At 42.0% G+C, this 22,656-nt stretch overlaps 2 protein-coding genes across 2 annotated transcripts in view; both read right to left on the bottom strand.

Annotated features, from left to right (window-relative positions):
* Positions 1 to 4,165, bottom strand: part of LOC146341679 (vomeronasal type-2 receptor 26-like) — a 32,872-nt gene extending 28,707 nt beyond the window's left edge. Inside the window, exon 1 of the mRNA XM_084807606.1 lies at positions 4,060 to 4,165. Coding sequence (XP_084663732.1) covers positions 4,060 to 4,165 — 106 coding nt within the window. The remainder of the gene's footprint in view (positions 1 to 4,059) is intronic.
* Positions 4,166 to 13,169: 9,004 nt separating this feature from the next.
* On the bottom strand, positions 13,170 to 18,873 carry LOC146341678 (vomeronasal type-2 receptor 26-like). The gene is made up of 3 exons (XM_084807605.1): positions 18,652 to 18,873; positions 16,567 to 16,693; positions 13,170 to 14,080 (listed from the first exon to the last, which is right to left on the bottom strand). Exons 1-3 carry the CDS (start codon positions 18,727 to 18,729, stop codon positions 13,170 to 13,172), a joined length of 1,116 nt encoding a protein of 371 aa, XP_084663731.1. The 5' UTR covers positions 18,730 to 18,873.
* Positions 18,874 to 22,656: the final 3,783 nt, after the last annotated feature.

The following is a 22,656-nucleotide window of genomic DNA, read 5'->3' as shown; positions in this document are numbered from 1 at the left end:
GCCGCCAGGAGCTGCCGCAGCCAGGGACATTCGACAAAGGTAAGTCCCATCCCGGGGGGGGGGTGGCGGGGGGGTGGCGGACCGTTTCTCCACCAATTTCGGGGGGCCAAATGCGTTGGCATTCGGCCTCCCGGAGATTCGTGGAGAAATTTTCCGACATCCCTAATAATATGGAGAACATCTCCACAGCCACCATGTATTTTCCCTTGGTGCTCAGGTAAGAGGGAACAAAAGACAACCACACAGTGCAAAAACACCAACATGCTGAAAGTGATGAACTTGGCTTCATTGAAACTGTCAGTTAACTTCCTGGCTAGGAAAGCCACAATCAAACTGACAATAGCCAGGAAACCAAGACAGCCCAGCCAGAACACAATAAAATAGGGTGGCTGAACCCTCATTACATTCCAGTACAATTTCTTCACTCACAGAGTGCATGTCAACACATGGGAATGGTGGGGAGGTTGCCAACCACACAGCACAAATGGATGTTCGGGTAAGGGAACAGGAAATAATAATGAAATTGGATAGTCTTTCCCCACCCATTTCCTCACACCACTTCCTGGCTTTGTGGCCATGAACAGCCTCAAAAAACAAACAAACAAACAAACAAACAAACAAAACAACTCAGAGAATTCCAAAAGCAACTTGTGGGTGGTAACAGGATGGTTGAGCATCTACCAGGGTGCAGGGAAGAGCCCATGCTGCAGATGAGAGCCATCAATTTCCCTGATAAAGAGAGTAGAGGGAGAAATATGGAAATGAATTATGCTTTCCCTTGGCAACATCTCTTGTCAAAAGTGGACACTGTGGTCTTCTGGGGAATCCTGGAAGGCCGTTTTTGGCCCCTGGACGTGAGTATCTCTACGTCTGGTAGAAAGGAAGGATGAGTGAGCAGGTGGAAAAGCCATTACCATTCTAACTGAGCAAATATGATAATGAAATAAAATAACTTACTGGTAAAGGTCAGTATGTAGGGATGGGTGAACTCACCCCATCCCATCGTGCGTGCTATTTTTCAGATTGCCACTGACCGCTGACTGTCTTCACCACACGGAGTGAACCACTCGGCAGTCTGCCAGTTCTCAGTGAGAGGTGTGCAGCTGCCCACTGCCTCACCAGTTCCTCATTTTGTGTAAAAATGGTGGCTCGGCCTTTTTCATAAATAACCATCTATGCAAATGGTGGCCGTAAAGGGGCATTTATACAGCATTACAGGTGTAAATGGTCTATTTACACCTGTAATGTTGAGTAAAAGGCTCATTTACAGCTGCCATTTCTGTAAATGGTTATTTACGAAAAAGTCTGAGCCACCATTTTTCCTGAGACATGGTGGCTCAGCAAGGGAGTGGGCGGCTGCACGCTTGCCTGAATCGGTGTGTACTGAGCTGGGCAATCATGGGGATCCACAGACTGGTGTCTGTGGGCTAAGCCAGTGAGAAATTATGGAGCCCCACCTGGATGCCCAGGCCATCCCTATCAGTTTGTTATAAATGGAGCATGTAGGCATAGTTGATATGCTATCTTATTTTCCTGGCTTGCAATGAGTAACACTAAATATATGATTAAGGTATAAAATACATGGAATAAAATTCATTAATATATGGAATAAAATTTAATGACTTAAAAAAAAAGCAAACTGGACAGCTGCTTTTCCCTTCTACTTCGGGCTTTTGTGAACCTGTGAGAGGAGTGCGTCATATCTACCAGTGGTACAGAAGCTCTTTCAGCCCAAGGGCCAAATTCAATTTTGAAGAAGGTCTTGGCAGTCATATTCCCATGGTGGGCAGGGGCTAAACTATACCAACTATGCCCTTATCTGGACAGAGATAGCCTAGCTATAGTTATCCATGCTCTGATAACCTCTCATCTGGATTATTGCAATGCTTTATACATGGGGCTGCCTTTGAAAATGGTGTGGAAAGTTCAGCTAGTCCAAAATAGGGCAGCAAGATTGTTAACAGGGACTGGCCAATGAGATCTCATTACACCAGTACTTTTCCAGCTGCACTGGCTGCCAGTCCATTTCTGGGACCAATTCAGATTGGTGGTACTAACATTCAAAGCCCTAAAAAGCTTGGGGCCAGGTCATCCAAAGGATTGCCTCCTCCCATATGCACCTGCCCATACCCTAAGATCATCTTCAGGGGTCCTTATCCAGGAGCCCCTGCCAAAAAATTATGCAGGTGACTACTAGGAGGAGGGCTTTTTCTGCTGTGGCACCCTGGCTGCGGAATGAGCTCCCTAGAGAGGTTTGCCTGACACCTACGTTGTACTTTCTGCACCAGGTGAAGACCTATTTATTCTCCCAGTATTTTAGCATTTTAGCTTCCTAGTCTTTTAGCTTTGGTGTTTTAAATCTGTATTTTAAATCTCTGCTTTTCCGCTAGGTTTTATTCTGGCTGTATTGGTACATTGTGGTTTTAATGCTTTCCTAGTTTATATTGTTTTATCCTCTGTTTTTTGGTTTTAATTTTTGTGAACCACCCAGACAGCCTTGGTTATTGGGTGGCATAGAAATAAATAAAGAAAGAACGCAAGCAAGAAAGGCCAAAGGGCTGAGGCAGAAATGCAAAACCTGCCAGCATATTGTAGCTTCAAGCTCTTACTGTCTGTAACTCAGCCTCAGGGGAAACATTTCCATCTTTTAGAACTGGGAAAAATGCACACAAGTTGGGAAGACACCAAAGAAGCAACAGCTGGGAAAAAGGGGCATGACCTTCTGGGGAACCCTGGACGGCCAGACTGGGAACGAAAGAGGGCTGGATTTAGCCTTCCTGGGCCTGAGGTCCTCCATCCCAGGTACATACAGGTAACAGAATGCCTCTTTTTGCGTTCTCCTGCTGCATAAAGTTAGTTTGCTGATGGTATTATTATGAGTTGATTTGAGTTAGACTTCTCTCTCTCTCTCTCTCTCTCTCTCACACACACACACACACACACACACACAGAGAGAGAGAGAGAGAGAGAGAGAGAGAGAGAGAGACTCAATCATGGGTATGACACCTATCTTTAATATTACACTGCCATTTGTTTCTGAGGCTGGGTCCGTTTCAACAGCTTCACTGTCCTCACATCTTTTGGAAGTTCAGCACATGACATCTCTTACCTTGCTGGTTGGCAATCTTTCCTTCTGGACATGGAGCACAATCGTAGCAACAAAATGGCTCCCCTTCCTTCTTTTGTCTGCTGTAAGTAACCAGGGTGACAATTGTCGTTACACACAGAGAAGGGCAGCACCTATCCAACAACGGAAGAGGAGAGTACCAGGAAAAGTGCTTTGGGAATTTGATTCTTGCTGGCTTTACAAATGGCCTTAAGCAAGGGGAAATGGTCTCTAGAAGTTCTGGGAGCACTGTCTGGCTCTGCTATTCGAATCTTGACCAACATCATGAGCATGGCAGGGTTTTGTCCACTTTTTAAGGCCAGAGGTGACTGTTGTTTTGACCTATGCTGTATCCATTGAAACACATAAAATAATTACTATTCCCCAGGTCAGGGATGGCAACATTTTTTTATGTCATTGGCTGCATTCTCTTGGGGGTGATGTGTTGGGTCTAGTGCTAGTGGTGGGTGGGGTTGAAGCTAGTAATGGGCAGGGTCAGAGGCAGAGCCAGATTGGATGAGGCCACCACTTTTCTCTCTCTTTCTCCAACTGCTTTGTTTGTTGGTTCTCTCCCTCTCTTTCTCTTGCTCTCTCTGCAATCCCTTTTTCTCTCTCCCTCTGTCTCACTCTGTGTGTAATCCCTTTCTCCTTTCTTTATTCCTCCCTCCCTCCCTCCCTCCCTCCCTTTCTTTCTTTCTTTCTTTCTTTCATCTTCCTTTCTCCCCGTCTTCCTCATTCTTGCACCACTTGCCCCCTTCTCTTGCTCCCCAGCTAGCTACTAGGGAAAGGATAGACTGCTCTTGTCAAAGGTCTCATCTGATTGCTTGCAGAGGGCTTTTGAAATTATGATGAGAGCCATATAGGGATGTCAGAGAATTCTGCCACGGACCCCAATGAGGCCAGATTCCAAGAATCCGGCCCCATTGGGGTCCATGGAGGAACGGAGCACTCACCTCCATGCCCTCCAGCATCCGTCCAGGCTGGCACCTCCACGTGGTGATCCTGCGGAGCTGGCCGCCGGCTCCGCAGCACTGGCAATACGGCCAGCTGCATGGCCATGCCATATCTCTGTGCTAAGTCTGGACACAAATGGCAGCCGTCTGTATCACCAGTCGTGCTGGCAGGGACAGATTCCAGGAGGAGGGATGGATCGCTTCCCCCCACTGCTGCCCCTCTGAAATGGGGTAAGTGATCCACCCATCCCTAGGGCCATCTGACATTTGACCAGGGTTTCCCACTGCTGCCTAATTAGTATATAAATTGCAATTCATCTTTCCTTTCCACCCATAAAGTGCTCACTTATATCCTCACCTTTTAGAGGTGTCTGCAGCTTTCACAGGTGAGCTTTCTTTTCCCTCTTCCAATTCTTCCGCTGCACGTGATTCAGGACAAAACTTTAGAGGACTCCACTTGCTAAAGGAATTGATGGTCTTATAGGCCCCTTCCAACCTTACTATTATATGATTCTATGATTCTATGAATTCTGTCCATCAGCAATTGGACTCAGGGACAATTAGACTTGGGGATAAACTAGACCTCCCACAGAGATGAATGTTATATCATCTGGTCACTTAAAAAATAAATAAATACTCAAGCAGCTTTCAGAGGGTTGTATCCAATGTTTGTCCTACTTAGAGTAGACCCATTGAAATGGAAAGGATATAAGTTAGACTAACATTGGATACAATCTAGAGAATGGGGTTCGAGGCAGAGAAAAGATGGAGGCAAGGGGATAGAGTTTTATTTTTCTAAATCCCTGCATATTAGATGTAAAGAGGCATTTTATGTCAGTTTGCCCTGAGAGTTCAGTTATAACTAGGAACATGTCCTAAACCATTTCAGCCAAGATCCTACCTGGTTAAACCAGCTGTGCCACACAATGGCATCCTCCTTAATGATGGCTGCTTGCTCTGGAGGAACCAGGGTGTCCATCCTTCCAACTTTCACTTTATGAAAAGAATGGTTTGGGGAAAAGACCCAATTTATAACATCAAAGCCAGTGACTAATTCTCCATTGAGGTCAAAGGAAACCTTGTCCCCAGCACTGTTATTGAATGAGACATGTCTCAGAAAATGGTGCAGTTAGATTGAAAGGGGAAACAGAACAGATTAAGCACAGCAAAAAAAAAAATGGGGGGAGGGATTCTTTCCTCCCCCCCCCCCAAGTTTTGCTTTTATCCTGGGAAGATAGGTGTTCTGCTCCTGTCCCAGGATGGCCTCCATCCCAAGGAGAAGAAAATTCAGCTCTCCTTTCTGTGCTTCCATATGGCCTCATGAGTTGAACTATGTCACCCTTGCCCACTGTCTCCTCTCTTCATCCCCCTACTGATGTTCAAGACAGGACTTGTTTTGGGGCTAAATCTTTGGGCCTTTTGATCATGACATTACCCCAAGTATAACATACATTTTACTAAAACTATTCCACATGTCTGAAATGTTCACTCAGTCAGGATACATAGATTCTGGCAGGTTGACCCTTGGGATGTGGCAAGAAGAATGGACGTTTATTCTGGGACCACCTGACTGAACTCTCTGTAGGAATAGATGGATCTGTCAACTTCAGTCATTGTTTCTCATTCTTCCCATCTTAAGTGCATCTTGCCCTGATCTTTGAGAATTTTTCCATTCTTAACTTCAGTTCATCCCAAACATTGAGAATTTTGTTTTTTAAAATTCACATGAAAATTTATAACTATTTTTGAGGGCATTTCACCTAAACCAGGCATTTTGTATGCCATGTTGCCTCCTATAGACATTTTTGTAAGCAATTTTCCTAATAATACATTTTTCCTAATAATACATTATTTCTATGAAGAGTCACATTTTGTATACTTCTTTAAAACTTAAAGATCTCAATTCAACTGCATTAGAAGGTGTGAATTTCAGTGTATAACTATACAGTGGTTCCAAAATTGGAAATTAGGAAAGATTCCCTCAAAATGTGAACTGAATGAGTTTCACCCCATCCCTAACCATGTGTATAGATTAGGAGAAGGGACAAGGTGGCAGATAGCTAGCTAAAGAATGGTCTGGTTGGGGGACAATAAATGAATGGATCTGAACAGATAGCCTGAATAAACAATAGCCAGAAGATACATCTGGCAGAAAGATCCCAGTAGGGGCCATGTGGAACCCTTGGATAGGGACAGGCAAATCTGTCAAGCTGTATCTCATCAAGCTTCTTGTTTCACCATCAGTCTCAACCTGCCCTGGTTCTGTATGCGTTCTCACTGTCAGCCTTCAAAATTACTAATTAAGGAAGCCCATCTATAATTTGAGTATGGCCATGATCCAAGAAGTCTCTGATTTTAATGTCATCAAAGCTGCAAACTTAGTAGATGGGCTTTAGGAAGCAACTACTGGGATGAAGGAAAAGCTGGGGGAGATGGTGAATTGGGTTGTGTAATGTTGCTGTGTTTGAAAGAGCTCTTATTTCATCAACCAAACTGGGGGTTGTAGAAATCCCATTCAACAAATTTATAGTCACATAGGTTAGGTGAAGTGTAACTATAACAAACATGGTTTTGAACATGTATAGTATATAGGTTACTTCCATGAAAACTTTTGGATTGTCTAAAGCTCCATATTGAGTGTATGCTAAATGGAAAACCCTGGTTTGTTGCTATGTAACTTGTGACAAGTCCTTTCCTTTCTTATTATTTGAATGATATCTTCATAGAACCTAATACAGAAGTACAATATAACAGCACATGCACTTAGGAATAATGCCAGCAGCATGGATACTGACTTGTATTATATTTTCAATTAAATAAGTAGTAGAGGGCAATGCTGGATTGTACTCAGTTGATCTTCATTTATTTAAAATAAATGGAACAAAGAATAAAAGGAACCTGGTGGTCGAAGTCTACTACTGGCTACCCAATCAAGGAGAAGAGGAGCATGAAACTTTTGAAAAGCAAATAGCCAATGTTTCAAGGAAGTGTGATGTAGTAGTAATGGGGGACTTCAATTTCCCCGATATTTGTTGGGAAGCAAATTCTGCAAAACATGGCCCCTCCAGGAAATTCCTGACTTGTGTGGTGGATAACTTCCTCCTACAGAAAGTAGAGGAAGGAACTAGAGGATTGGCTAGACATGATCCTAACCAACAGAGATGACTTTGTGGATACAGTAGCAGTTACAGGAACTCTGGGGGGATAAATGCATAAAAAGAATTTCTTGAACCAGATACCTGCTATGCAGTAAAAGTAGAATCAGCCTGTAGAATTAACTCAGTTTATGCAAACCATAAGAAATTACCTCGGGACATTTTTGTTAAATTTACCAGTCTTAAAACTAAAGAAGCCATACAAAAAAAGATCTGGTTTGGAAACCCCTTGAAAATTGATGACAAAGACATTCAGGTTCTCTCTGATCTACACCCTGAGATAATGAAAAAAGAGGAAAGACCTGAAGTTTTTGACAATCTGTTTACAAGAAAGGAAAATTAAATATTGTTGGGGAATCCCACTTAAATTAAATGCTTGGATGGGAAAGGAGTGGGTTATGGTCCAGTCAGTGGAAGAGGCAAAACAACTTTTAGAGATTATTAGGAATTTAGCAACAGCTTCCATAATCCCCTCATAGTTTGACTGTTTCTGTCTGCTTGGTTTCCTATTCAACATTGTTAACATATTGATAGTTTTTCTTGTTTTTTCTTGTTTTTCTTCCCCTCCTTTCTTTTTAGTAATAAAAAATGTCAAATAAACTTAAAATTATATCTTTGAATGTTAAAGGATTAAATTCCCCCATTAAAAGGAGGAAATTTGCTTACCTACTACAAAAACGAAAGAGTAGATATGGTATTTCACCAAGAAATGCATGTTAAAAGGGGGATGAACAACTACTAAAGATTTTACATTTAGGGCAAGTTTATTTTGCTTCAGTGAATAATAAAAAAGGGGAGTGGCCATTATAGTCAAAACCCTCTCTCAAATTAAGTTCTCTGAAGAGATAATTGATCCAGAGGGCAGATTCATTTTTGGTACTATATACTGGAGAAGTAAGACTTATTTAGTAGGATGTGTGTATGCTCTGAATAACGATCAAAAGGAGTTTTATTAAAAAATGAACAATATAATAAATGCCAGTTTGGAGACCATGCTCCTGATTATGTAGAATGGCTGTCTGGAGAAAAGCAGTTAATAAGCAGGAAATGGCGGCTAGATAATTTTATTTTGCAAAATCAAGAAAATGTTGTTGTTCAGTCGTTCAGTCGTGTCCGACTCTTCGTGACCCCATGGACCATAGCACGCCAGGCCTTCCTGTCCTGCGCTCTCTCCCGGAGTGTGCTCAAGTTCATATTCATTGCATTGGTGATGCTATCTAGCCATCTCATCCTCTGCTGTCCCCTTCTCCTTTTGCCTTCAGTCTTTCCCAGCATCAGGGTCTTTTCCAGAGAGTTTTCTCTTCACATGTATCGGACTTAAATATCAAATTATGTGAATACTTTCAATTTAATAACACTTCTGAACTAACAAAATCAACTATTTGGGAAGCTTCAAAAGCTTATATGAGAGCATAGATAATACAAAAAACAAGCTTCCTAAGGAAGCAAAAGGAAAAAAAAACCATACTGGACTTAAAAAATAAAATTCAGAAATGAGAGCAAGAACATAAACAGACATGTTCAAATATTATATACAGGAGATTGGAAAGTGTTAGGAAACAGCTAGATTTACTGATTTGTGATACTCACTCTCTTTTAAAAACCTAGGAGGAAGCCCGTATAGTAGAGATTCCAAAACAAAGATAAAGATATTTAAAATGTTGAGTCTTATAGAATTATTGCTCTTTAAAATATGGACATGCATTCTTGCCAAAAGATTAAACAGAACAGAATATAATCATCATAAGATCATGCTTGAAGTAAAAGATGACTTGGCTCACTGGAACCAGCTTCATATTTCATGGATGGGTAGGATATCAGTCTTAAAAATGGTGGTACATCCAAAAAATCTATTTTTGTTCTTAAACATACCATTAAAGTTCCCACAAAATATACATGGAGACTAGCAAACAGTGTTTTTAGAGTTTGTTTGGAATGGGGAAAAAACAAGAGTAGCAAAGAAAAATTTAATAAAACCAACAAAGAATAGCAAAATAATAGATTTACAGAAAAGTGGTCCTTATTTGTAATGTATTGGTGTAACAAGAATCAAGAGAATGTGCAGCCTTTTGTATTATTGGGAACTTTGTGATATTTGCTGTTTTTGTTGATAGATTTGATTATATTCTATTTTGTTTAAATTGTTGATAATATTTGGTATTATTATATGTTGTATGTTTTTATATACTATTGTTAACATTGTAAAAATAAAAAAATTGAAAAAAACGGGGAGGGACAAAAATTCCTGGAGGAAAAGGCTATCAATGGCAGCTAGTCCTGATAGCTATGTGCTACCTCAAGTGCCAGAGGCAGTAAGCCTATGTTGCTGGGGAACATGGGTGGGAGGGTGCTGTTGTGCTCATGCCCTGCTTGTGGGTTCCTGGTCAACAGCTCGTTGGCCACTGTGTGAACAGAATGCGGGACTAGATGGACCCTTGGTCTGATCGAGCATGGCTCTTCTTATGTTCTTATGTTGAGGGGAGGAGGGGAATAGAAGCCACTGTAAGGTGGCCAGCAAGAAGAGGTCTGCTACTCATGGCAAAACAACATTGGAAGGAGGAGATTCAGGGTGGAAAAGCATTGGAGGTCATTGCTTTACTCTTCCCAAACCCGCCACTTGGTTTGCATAAGTAGCAAACATTTTGCATGTTATATAGGTTAGTTTGCTCAAATTTGGGCAAATGAAGTATATTTTTGTACGTGAAAGCTCCCAGATTCGATCCCTACCATCTCCAAATAAGACTGGGAAAGACTCCTTTCGACATCCTGCAGACAGTCAGTGTTGACAATGCCGAGCAAGATGGATCAATGTTTTGACTTGGTATAAGGCAGCTGCATGTGCTCCTCTGACCTAACTGACCTATATAAAGCAGCTGATCCTAGAGGCTGTTCGCCCAATGTCTGTTGTCAAAGAATATGTATCCATCAGCATGGAAAATACACACAAACTCCAGGGAACCCCAAAGTACTTTACCTGGGTCCTTTGGGCATTACATGGACTGTAGATGGCACTGCAGTGTCACTGAGATTGCCAGATTCTGAACTGTATGTGCGGTAGGGATGTCAGAGAATTCCACCACAGATCTTGTTGAGGCTGAATTCCAGTGCATTCGGCCCCCCGAACTCCATGACGGAATGGCCTGCCACCCCCCCGCCCCCTGCAGATCCCCCCAGGGATGAGACTTACCTGGGGCGGATCTTCCAGGCAGCGGCGGCGGCAGCTGGTCTTCTGACCGGCCGCCGCCGCCACCATTTGCAGTCTTGTAAAAAAAAAAAAAAGATGTGAGAGGCTACGTAAAGATTTACGTAGCCTATCATGGCTGGGTTAAGAAAAACAAACAAAAAACCGTGTACGCAAATGTTCCTTATTTTTGGCCGTCTTAGTCTACGTAAATATTTATGTAGACTAAGACGGCCAAAAATAAGGAACGTAAATGGTGATGGTCGTAGCTGCCGCCATTTGCGTATGCAGTTTTTTTTTTTTTCCCACACAGAGCCCTCCGCAGCCGGAAATCTGGCTGCGGACGGCTCTGGCCTGGCTGGGCCTGGCCAGCTGCTCCGCGGAGCTGCCACGGAGCACAGCCGGCCGTGGAGGATTCTGGGGGGGAGGAACAGATCGCCTCCCCCCGCGTCGAGGATTGTGGGGGGAGGGACGGAACGCCTCCCCCCCACCATCAACATAATCCGCGGAAGGTAAGTGACTTTCGTACATCCCTAAGTGGGGTAGGGAGATATTACAGGTTTATTCTGTTATCCTTAGGAGCTGATTAGTTCCTTGTATGAATGGATAATGGGAACGTTTCTTGTGTGTAACACCATGTTTGGTTGGTGTTGGTGCAGTTGCCATGGACACTGTGGGACTGGGAGTGTTTGTTGATGCTATTGTGGTCTACCTTGCTGCTGGATATATGTACATGCTCAGTTATATTATACTGATGTGCCTTAGCTGCTGTCAAAATAGCAAGATCATAAGACTGCCCTCTATATTGATTAAGTTAGTGATTGGTTGGGGATTAATTGGTATTTTGTTTTAAGAGAGTCAGAGTTGCATATGGGGTGGCATGTATAGTAGCATAGGGAGTGTATGGTACATTTTAATGGCTATGCTAGAGTCCTTTCGAGCTAATTGTGTTAAACAGCAAATCAGACAGTGAAAATACTATTTTAATACTTCGTTAGTCATTTTAGCATAAATACATTCATTAAGTGGATTATATGGGATCCAAATTACTGCACAGTCTTTTTTAAAAGTCCATTTAAAGTGCCAATGCATTTCAACTATGAGGCTGAAGAAGCTCATGGTAATACATCATTGTTCTTCACATGTACTTGAAATTCGTTGAAAATGTCCCAGATCTTCACAAATAGTAGGATTCTCTTCAGATCATTTTGGCAGCTACTGATCTTTCAAAGAAGTAGCATAGGTCTCTCTCTTCCTTTTGATGTCCCTGTTCCTTTTCATGTCCCTTCACATGTCCGATGTGAAGGCCTCCCACATTATTGTAAACTCTTGCTGCTACCCAATAAAACTATTATTAACAATGCAATGAAACCTAGGCCAGATCTACACGGGGGATTTACTCTGCTGCTACTGTGGCTCACAGATGGTCGTGGCCCATGATGCCCCCCTCCCGCAGTGACCACAGAGTTTCATGCCACAAAACCTGCATTTCTGCAAAGTCGTTTTGTGACCGATTTTCATGTCTCTCTGGCTTCAGTGCAGTTTGGGAGTTTGTGTGACCTCAACTTGCGATAATGGCTTCCGCGGCAGCTGGGAAGAGCAGCATTGTGACGAGGAAGGGAAAGTTCTGTCAGCAAAGGGTGGACCTGAGCAGAGGAGGTGGCTTCACCCTCTGCTGATTGTGTTTTGTTTTTCCCCCATATCAGCCTTACTCAGCACATTGCTTTGGGGATTCCTTTTTTTAAAAAAAAATCCCCTTCTGCACAGGCACACATATTTGCATAAGATTAATGGCCTCAAGGAACAACTAGCTGAAAACAGCCCGGATAAACATGTCTACTCAGTAGTAAATCAAATTGTCTTCAATTGCACTTACTCAGCATAGGAGGGGAGAGAGGTGTGGGGAATTGGGATCACTGTTCCTTTTCTTTTCCATCTCCTGTTATCCACTGCAGCAGACCTGCACATATGTTTAATAACTTGTTAATGCTGTGAGACTCCATCCACATCTGCCTGAAAAGAACGTAGAGAAAATACGGACTCTGGAAAGTCCGGAATCTGGAAAGAACGTAGAGAAAATAGGGACTCGGTCTAGTTAAGCTAGCTTGAAGTGTTTAACATAGGTTATTTTCCTACCCTTTTGCTCATATGGTGTTGTTGTTGTTGTTAGTGTGTCTGTGTGTTTGTGTGTGTTGAACCACCCAGATAGTAAAACCCTCCTCCTCCTCCTCCTCCTTCTTCATCATCATCATTGTCATCCTTTTCAGTAAACTTCTAAAATGTTGTTGAAACCATGTGGTCTCTTTTCTTCTTAGGTTATCCATGGCTAAAAGGCAAACTCGACATTACCAAAAGTTATTTACAGGAGACCCAGAGGGTTTTAAAGTTGCTTGGCGGAGGCTGCAGGGAAAAATAAAGAATTCCTCCTGGATGGAAAAGCACCAGGAAGTGAAGGACAAACAGGGTGGGGCACTCTATTTGGCCTAGTCTCCCTTCCACATGTGGATCAGGTCATAGGTTGTCCCATTATAGGACCACAACACACCAATAATGTTTACAAAGGTTTTTCTTATAAACTGCAAAAATAAAGTTTCTAAAAGACAAAGTCAACAATGAAAGGTATGTCGATGTGCATAGCTATTTCTGTTTAAACAGCTGTTCACTGAACTACTAAACGAATGTTACAGAAATTAGAAAGCCCAGGGCACTGAAAAATATCAATATATGCTCACACGCATCTGCATATTGCAGCATAAGGTAGAAGACCCAGACACTTATTTCCTTTCACTCTTTCTCCTCATTAACTGTTCCTTGTTATTCAGCTCTGGCCTCAGTACAATAATGTAGCATTTGGGGAAGAAGATGCAACCCAGCAGCCCTGCACCGGAGGCTAAGATAGAAAAGATCTCCACAGCCACCATGTGTTTTCCTTTGGTGCTCAAGTAGGATGGAACAAAGGACAACCAAACACTGCAAAACACCAACATGCTGAAAGTGATGAACTTGGCTTCATTGAAACTGTCAGGTAACTTCCTGGCTAGGAAAGCTACAATCAAACTGACAATAGCCAGGAAACCGAGATAGCCCAGAACACAATAAAATAGGGTAGCTGAACCCTCGTTGCATTCCAGCACAATTTCTTCACTCACTGAGTGCATGTCAACATCTGGGAATGGTGGGGAGGTTGCTAGCCAGACAGCACAAATGGATGTTTGGATAAGCGAGCAGGAAAGAATAATGGAATTGGAGAGTCCCTTCCCCACCCATTTCCTCATACCACTTCCTGGCTTTGTGGCCATAAAAGCTAGAACCACAGTGATGGTTTTGGCTAGCACACAAGACACTGCCATTGAGAAGATGATACCAAAAGCAGTTTGTCGAAGAAGGCATATGGTCTTCTCAGGCGGACCAATGAATAGCAAAGCACAGAGGAAGCAGAGCAGAAGGGAAATGAGGAGTGTGTAGGAGAGGTTCTGGTTGTTGGCTTTGACTATGGGAGTGTCCTGGTGCTTCACAAATGTTCCTAACACAACAGCTGAGATAAAAGCAAAGCAAACATCAAAAATGGCTAAATTGATCCCCAAAGGTTCTCCATAAGACAAAAAGCTTATAACTTTAGGAATGCACGAATCGTGGTTTTTGCTTGCATAATGATCTTCTCGGCATTGAATGCAGTCAACCATGTCTGAAAAAGAAAATATGTGGTTTCCATGTTTCTAATTTTTATTTAATACCTTATCTTTAGAAGATTAATATAATACAGTAATCAAGTTCTGGGAAATACCCACACAGCCTGTAAAAAAAAAAAAAAAGAGCTCAGAGAAATTCAGAAAGCAAGTTATGGGTAGTGACACGATGGTTGAGCATCTACCAGGGAGCAGTGAAAGGCCCATGCTGTATTTTTTATCCATGAATTCCCTGATAAAGAGAGTAGAGGGAGGAATATAGGCAACATCCTTTTTCAAAAGGGGCTATTAGGGTCTTCTGGGAAATCCAGGAGGGCTAGATAGGGACACCAGGAGGGCCAGATTTGGGCCCCAGACCTGAGATTTTGCACCCCTGGTATAAAGGAAGAACAAATGAAAGCCCTCCTGAGCAGCTGGAAAATCCTCTTCTCTTCTAACTAGCAAATAGGATAATGAAGTAAAAGAGTTTATAGGTAATGTAAAGGTCAATATGTGATCTTGTTTCCTTGGTTTGCAATAAGTAACAATATTATACTAAACGTATGATTAAACTATATGGAATAGAATTCAGTGATTTCTTTTTTAAAAAAACAACAAATGGGACAGCTGCTTTTCCCCTTCTTCTCCGGGCTTTTGTGAAGCTGTGAGAAGCATGTTTCGTATCTACCGGGGCTGCAGAAGCTGTTTCAGACCAAGGAACAAATTCAGTTTTGGAGATGCTCTTGAGTGCCCCATTCAAGTGGTGGGTGGGGGCTGTGAAATCAAAGGGGGCATGGCTAAAGGCAAAAGGGCTGAGACAGAAATGCAAAACATGCCATCACAGTATGGCTTAAAATCCTTACTATCACTAACAAAGCCTTAGGACAGGTATTTCAAACTTTTAGAATGGGGCAAATGCACAAGAGCTGAGAAAGCACCAAACAATCTGTGAAAGGAGGAAAGGGGCATGGCCTTCTGGGGAATTCTGGAGGGTCAGATTGGGACCCCAAGAGGCCTGGATTTGGCCCTCCCAGACCTGAGCTGCCCCATCCCTGTTATACAGATAACTGAGAATGCCTCTTTTTGTGCTCCCCTGCTGCATAAAGTCAGTTTGCTAATTGTATTAATATGAGGTGATCTAATTTAGGGCTTCTCTACACGAGGCTAAATCCTACACCCTTACTTTGTCTTTGGCTTCCAGATTCCCTGTGGGATTTAGATCAGCAACTTTATATGTGTTTTTTTCTAGGATTTTTCTTTCTGGCCAAGTTTTATAAGTTTCATTATACAACCATGAGATGGTGCTGTGGTATAGCTGCGAAATAGCGGGATTTATTTGAGAGATTTACCAGGCATTGGAGCGCTTCAAAGCGCAATACCATTTCAATGCATTGTCCGCACTGAGAATAAAGCTGTTATACAGGCCAGAAAGCACGAGAGAAGCCCTGGAGGTTGATGTCCTATAAAGGATCTCCAAAAAAAGTGATTGACCAATCACCAGTGCACAATAAAAGCCTTGTTTAGAGAAGCCCTTAGACGAAACACATCCACCCCCACACAGGAAATATCTGCACATGACAGGAATATCAACAGGTGATATTCAACCTGTTCTGGAGGGGGTTGCACTCCCCCTAAAGGATCATGTTCGTAGTTTCGGGGTGCTCTTGGATCCAGAACTGTCATTTGAGGCACAGGTGAACTCAGTGGCATGGAGCACTTTTTATCAGCTTAGGCTGGTATACCAACTATGCCCTTATCTGGACAGAGATAGCCTAGTTACAGTTATCCATGCTCTGATAACTTCTCGTCTGGATTACTGCAATGCGTTATACGTGGGGCTGCCTTTGAAAATGGTCCGGAAACTTCAGCTGATCCAAAATAGAGCAGCAAGATTGTTAACAGGGACTGGCCAGCGAGCTCATTTTATGCCAGTACTTTTTCAGCTGCACTGGCTGCCAGTCCATTTCCGGGCCCGATTGAAAGTGCTGGTATTAACATTCAAAGCCCTAAATGGCTTGGGGCCAGGTTATCTGAAGGATCGCCTCCTTCCATATGTGCCTGCCCAGACCTTAAGATCATCCTCAGCGGCCCTTCTCCGTGAGCCCCTGCCAAAGGAAGTGAGGCGGGTGGCTAGAGGAGGGCTTTTTCTGCTGTGGCACCCCAGCTCTGGAATGAGCTCCCTAGTGAGGTTCGCCTGGCACCTACACTGTATTCCTTTCAGTGCCAGGTTTTTATTTTCCCAGGCATTTTAGCATTTTCACTTTCTAGACTTTTAGCTTTGCTGTTTTAAATCTGTATTTTAAATTCCTGCACTGCTGCTACGTTTTATTGTGGTTGTATTGTTATATTGTGGTTTTAATGTTCTATATATTTTATATTGTTTTATTGTGCGCTCTTTGGTTTTAATTTTTGTGAACTGCCCAGAGAGCTTCGGCTATTGGGCGGTATAGAAATGAAATAATAAATAAATAAATAAATAAATAAATAAATAAATAAAATCTCTTACCTTGCTGATTGGCAATCTTTCCTTCTGGACATGGAGTACAATCATAGCAACAAAATGGCTGCCCTTCCTTCTTTTGCTTGCTGTAACCAGGGTGACAATTCTCATTACACACGGACAAGGGCAGCACCTATCCAAGAATGAAAGAGGACAATACCAGGAAATGTGCCTCGGGAACTTGACTCAAGAAAGTTTGGTTCTGCTCTAATCTTGTTCAACATCATGAATATGGTGTTTTGTCCACTTTTTATAAATGCCTGAGGTGACTGTTGGTTTGACCTACTGCCTTTTCCAATGAAACATATGAAATGATTATTAATATTCCCTACAGCAGGCATAGCAACATTTTTTCTGTCAAGGGCTGCATTCTCTTGGGGATAATCTGTTGTGTCTAATGCTAGTGGTGGGTGTGGTTGAAGCTAGTAGTGGGTAGGGTCCGAGCCAAAGTGTATGGGGCCACAAATTTCTCTCTCTCCTTCTGTAGCCCATTTTCTCCCCCTCCCTCCCTCCCTCCCTCCGCCCCTCTCTCCCTCCACCCCTCTCTCTTCCTCTTGCTCCTTATTTCTCTTCCTTATCAAGCCAGCTACTAGGGATGGGATAGACTGCTCTTGCCAGAGGTCTGAACTGATTGCTTGCAGAGGGCTTTTGAAATCATTCTGAGAGCCACGTGAAGTTACAGCAAGGGCCTCAGGTTTCCCACCCCTGCCTAGATAGTAGATAAATTAGAATTCATAGTTCTTTCCACCCCCAAAGTGCTCACTTACATCCTCACCTTTAGAGGTGCTTGCACATTTCACAGATGGGCTTTCTTTTTTCTTTTTTCTTTTGTTATTTGTTTGTTTGTTTACAATATTTATATACCACTCCACATCAAATATTTTGGAATGATGAACAACAAGATAAAAGAATAAAACCCCATAATTAAAACAAAACATTTTAAATGAACAGACCCTGAACTTAATAAACTGCAGGTGGTCACTCAGTGGAGGCCTCTCAAAATAACAATGTCTTCAGGAGGTGCTGAAAGCAACACAGCGTTGGATCCTGCCTGACCTCCAAAGCCAGGGAATTCCACAGGAAGGGGGCCACCATGCTGAAAGCTCTTTTCCTGGTGGACTCCAACCGGGCCACAGGTCCATGTGGAATCACTATGAGCAAGCCTTCTGATGACCTCACCGACAGGGCAGGTTAGTAAAGAAGAAGGTGCTCTCTCACATATCCTGGTCCCAAGTTGTTTAGGGCTTTGTACACTGGTATTAATACCTTAAACTTGTCCCAGTAGCAAATAGGCAACCCGTGCAGTTCCCTCAGCAAAGGAGTTACATGCTGAAAAGGGCAGCTCCTGACAACAGCCGGACTGCTGCATTCTGCACTAGCTCCAGCTTCTTGACCAGCCTCAATGGCAGCCCCACGTAAAGTGTGTTACAGTAATTCAGTTTTGTGGTTACTGATGCCTGAACCACTGTGACCAAGCTGGCGAACCAACCAAAGCTGGAAAAAGGCACTCCGAGGGGGAGAGGCCACTTGGGCTTCCAGCAATAGTGATGGATCTAGGACCTTCTTTTCCCTCTTCCCAATCTTCAGCTCCATGGGATCCAGGACAAAGCATTAAGAGACCCCATTTGCTACAGTAGCTGATCCCTTGCACTATTTTAAATTGTGAAATCTGTATTTTGAAATGGTCTCAGGCAGTATTGCTCCATGAAGTTCAGTTTAGACATCAACAATTGGACTCAGGAACAATTGAACCTGGGGATAAACTAGACTTCTCACAGAGATGAAAGTAACTTCATCCAGTCAATTTTTTAAATCTTCAAGCGGGTTTCAGTGGGTTGTATCCAAAGTTAGTCCTACCCAGAGGACACCCTTTGAAATGAGTGGGATTGAAGTTAACCTGTTGGATACAAACCATTTGATACAATCTAGAGGCTATAACTGGAGGCAGAGAAAAGATGGAGGCAAGGGGATGGATTTTTATTTTTCGAAAACCCTGCATATTAGATGTAAAGAGGTATTTTATGTCAGTTTGCCCTGAGAGTTCAGTTATAACTAGGAACATGTCCTAAACCATCTCTACTGAGATCCTACCTGGTTAAACCATCTGTGCCACATGATGGCACCCTCCTTAATGGTGACTGCTTGCTCTGGTGGAACCATGGCATTCATCCTTCCGACTTTCACTTTATGAAAGGAATGGTTTGGGAAGAAGACCCAATTTATGATATCAAAGCCACCTACTAATTCTCCATTGTGGTCAAAGGAAATCTTGTCCCCAGCACTGTTATTAAATGAGACACTTCTCAGAAAATGGTGCAGCTTGATTGAAAAGGGAAACAGAACAGATTAAGCACAGGAATGGATGAATCTGTCAACTTCAATTTCTCACAATTTCTCATTCTTCTCATCTTTACTGCAGCAGGCCTTGATCTTTGAAAAAATTTCCAGTCTTAACTTCACTTTGTCCCAGACATTGAGAATTCTGTTTTAACAGTTCACGTGAAAATTCATAAGCATTTTTTAGCACATTCCTCCTAGTAAATGCATTTTATATGCATATCTCTGAATATACACGTTTTATAAGCAATTTGCTGAATATAAAACATTTTGAAATAATTATTTCCCCTAATATATGCATTTTGTATACTTTTTTTAAAAAAATAGCGATCTCCATTCAACTGCATTAAAAAAATGTTAATTTCAGTGGATAACTGAATTTCAGATCATATAGTGGTTCCAAAATTTGAAATTAAGGAAGTTTGCTTTAAAATGTGAACTGAAAAGTATCACCCCCTCCATAACCACATGTAGACGGGGAGAGGGGGCAAGCAGGCAGACAGCTAACTAAAGAAAGATCTGGTTGGGGGACATAAAATTAATGGATTTGAATAGTCAGCCTGAATAAAGAAGGGCCAGAAGATAAATGTGGTAGACATATATGGGCAGGGCCCTTCAATAGGGATAGGCAAACCTGTCAAGTTTGATCTCATCAAGGTCCTTGTATTTCCACCGGCAGGTGATTCGGCTCTGGTTCTGTATGAGTCCCCCCGCCCCACGGCCCCCTGCACATAAATTCATACATATTTTTGTGCACACTTTTTCAAATGTACGCATGTCGTATGCAAGCACCTATTGACAAATGCTTGTTTGTGCACATTTTAGAAATGCATGTAGTTTTCTCTGCACATTTTTTAAATGTGTGTATTTTGTCAAACAAATTTGGGATGTGTATGTTGCAGAACTTATTGTAAATTCAGAAACGTACAGATTTCTGGCCACAAACTGTATTTGCGTTGGCATTTTGTTTTGGGAGTTATCAAATGGGTAAATCCATTTTAAAAACTCAGTGGAGTGAATTGATCACCCATCTCTGCCCTTGCACAGAACTTGGGGTTCAGTCGTTCCGCCCCAGAAACTTTGAAAATGGTAGTTAAGGATGCCCATCTGTAATTTGAGTATGGCCATGATCCAAGAAGTCTCTGATTTGAATGTCATCACAGCTGTAAACTGAGTAGATGGCCTTTGGAAGCCACTATTTGGATGAAGGAAAAGGTGGGGGAGATAGTGAACTGGCTTGCATAATATTGCTGGGCTTGAAACAACTCCTATTCGATAAATCAAACTGGGTTTGGTTGTAGAAATCCTATTCAATAAAGTTACAGTCACATAGTTTATGCAAAGTGTGAATATGACAAACATAATTTTGAATATGTATGTATTACCTAGGTTACTTTCATGAAAACTTTGGGATTGGCTACAGCTCTATATTAAACACATGCTAAATGGAAACCCCTGGTTTGTTGGCATGTAACTTGTAACACACCCCTTCCTTTCTTATTATGTGAATGACATCATCATAGTACTTCATGCAGAAGTACAATACAACAGTACCTGCACCTAGCAACAATCCCAGCAGTTTGGAGACTGGCTCATACATTCAATTAAATAAGTAGTAGAGGTAACTTCTAGTAGAGTTAGATTGTACTCAGTTGCTCCTCAATCCCAAGGAAAGGTACAGAGGAACATGCTGGGCAGGGCCACTCTGAGAGGTTTCAGATACATAATTCTAACTTGTGGCGGAAGCAACAGTGACCAAGGGGATGGGATTAAGACAAAATCCTAAAGGAAAGATAGCTCTTTAGCCGTAGCATAAACTAGATGAATCAGCAATATGTCATCAGTGTATATTGTGACTAGAAGCTTGTGGCCAAATTGGAGAAAGGAGGCAATAGTCATCAAGACATGATCTATTGTGGCAAGCCCAGCTTTTGGGAAGATGAAGGAAGCAGTGTATAAACCAACTGTGAATACTGTATGCAGATTCTAGTCTGCTATTTGCATTTCATAGATACCAGTCTGCTCAGGAAGTTACCTGCCATGGCTGTGGATTCTGAAACTTCAGGCCCCCTCCATCCACCAGCCGTTTGTGTTTGGATGTGGAGGAATGCATGGCTTGTAGAGCATGTGCCACAGCATAGACAGCATTGTAGATGCTGTAGCTATGGCCAGTCATGCTCATTTCAAAAATAGGCCCAGGAAGGCTCTCCAGCTTTTCCTCTCCAGTGCAGATTTCTCCTACAATTTCATCCACAAAGACATGTTGGATCTTACAGTTGAATACCTGCTGCCAGAAGTCCTTGATAAAACCATCTTCTTTAGACCAAGATGGTTTTCTTATCTGAAGGAATTTGTTAAATCCTGGTAGTCTGTTTGAATGACTTGTGAAGGATAGGGCACCCTGAAAGACTTGGAAATCCACGTTCCTTTGAAAGCCCAGTGCTACAATATCTATTTGTGCTGATATAATCCATACTTTACCCTTAGGGTTAACTGTTTCAGGTATATATAGAAATGTTCCCCAGGTGATCATGGCATGTATTTCACCATAAAAAACCAAAACATTGGACTTACTCTCCATGATCAGACCATATATTTTCTGAACCAGTATTGCCACTTCATAAGCTTCATTGACAAAACTGAATCTAGGGATTCTCTCTATGAAGTCAAAACAGATACCATTCAGGAAAAATATGGGAAGTGCAGCCTGCACTAATCTTTCTCCATCATCATCATCCACAGCAAGGATGCTAATCCAAATCCACCTGAAATGCAGAAGTAACTGGAGAATCCCCATATGCTGATGTGTTTCTTTTGGAACCATCCTGAAAGTGGGAAAGGCTTGTGTTTTATCACTCATTTCTGAAGTGGAGCCATACATGAGCTAAAGATAAAAGTAAAAAAGCAGGACATACACAGGTAGTGAAAATCAGAAAAGTTTTCAAAGCAAAATAAGGATTTTCATACTGTGTATGGATTAGCTATGTATGAGTATTTGTTTCTGTCCATTTTTGACCAGGATTTCCCCAATTCACATCTCCTCGGATTGTATGCAAACCCAAATCAATTGTGGTTGTAATTTGCAGACCAAACAATGCATTTGAAAAATGAGTTCAAATGTGCTTTAAGAAATGGGAGAAGAATACATACATTTCAAAAATGCACAAAACTGATGCATATATTTTGAAAAATGTGCACAAAAATACACACAAATTTTCATGTGAAAAGAAAAGCCAAGATCACAATCTGATACAGACATGGGCCACTATAAGCTTCAAGGTGGAATTTGAAGAATTTTAAAGAGCATTAGTTTTGTTGCTTCATACCTCCCTAGTGTAGATGTACTGATTAACTTGATAATAGTAACATTTTCCCCCCAACTCATTAGCTGAGATCCCAGCTAGATTTAATTTTCCACATGTATTCAAACATCCGTCTATTGCTGGGTACTTGGTGAAATTACAAAGTCCTTATGGTATGGTAGCCAGGCCCTATTTTCTTTTTCAACTACCATACTCACTGAAAAATTTTGCATAGTATGGTTTATTCTTTTCTTTGGAGTTGCAGAAGAAAATATAAGAATTAGGCAGGAATAAGAAACATTCTTGATACTCAGATATACCCTTGAAAACAGCCCTAGGCTGTTTTCATCAACATACTAGGTCTGCTATCAGTGACATGTAAGCCCTCTTCAAGCATTTGACAAGCGTGTAGAGTCTACACACGTAGTGGGAGTTAGGATGAGCATACTAGCTTCTA

Source organism: Heloderma suspectum, chromosome 6 (genome assembly GCF_057233095.1).
Source record: "Heloderma suspectum isolate Gila_16-S chromosome 6, 16-S_ref, whole genome shotgun sequence".
Taxonomy (NCBI): domain Eukaryota; kingdom Metazoa; phylum Chordata; class Lepidosauria; order Squamata; family Helodermatidae; genus Heloderma; species Heloderma suspectum.
This window is presented reverse-complemented; position numbering and strand designations above follow the sequence as displayed.

What these genes read in the sequence shown, in the direction of transcription:
- LOC146341678 (XM_084807605.1), bottom strand. Translation starts at nt 18,729, where the DNA reads ATGAATGCCATGGTTCCACCAGAGCAAGCAGTCACCATTAAGGAGGGT. An exon ending in GGCACAGATGGTTTAACCAG is followed by an intron (nt 16,694 to 18,651) that starts GTAGGATCTCAG and finishes ATTCTTGGATAG; the next exon opens with GTGCTGCCCTTGTCCGTGTG. An exon ending in AAAGATTGCCAATCAGCAAG is followed by an intron (nt 14,081 to 16,566) that starts GTAAGAGATTTT and finishes TTTCTTTTTCAG; the next exon opens with ACATGGTTGACTGCATTCAA.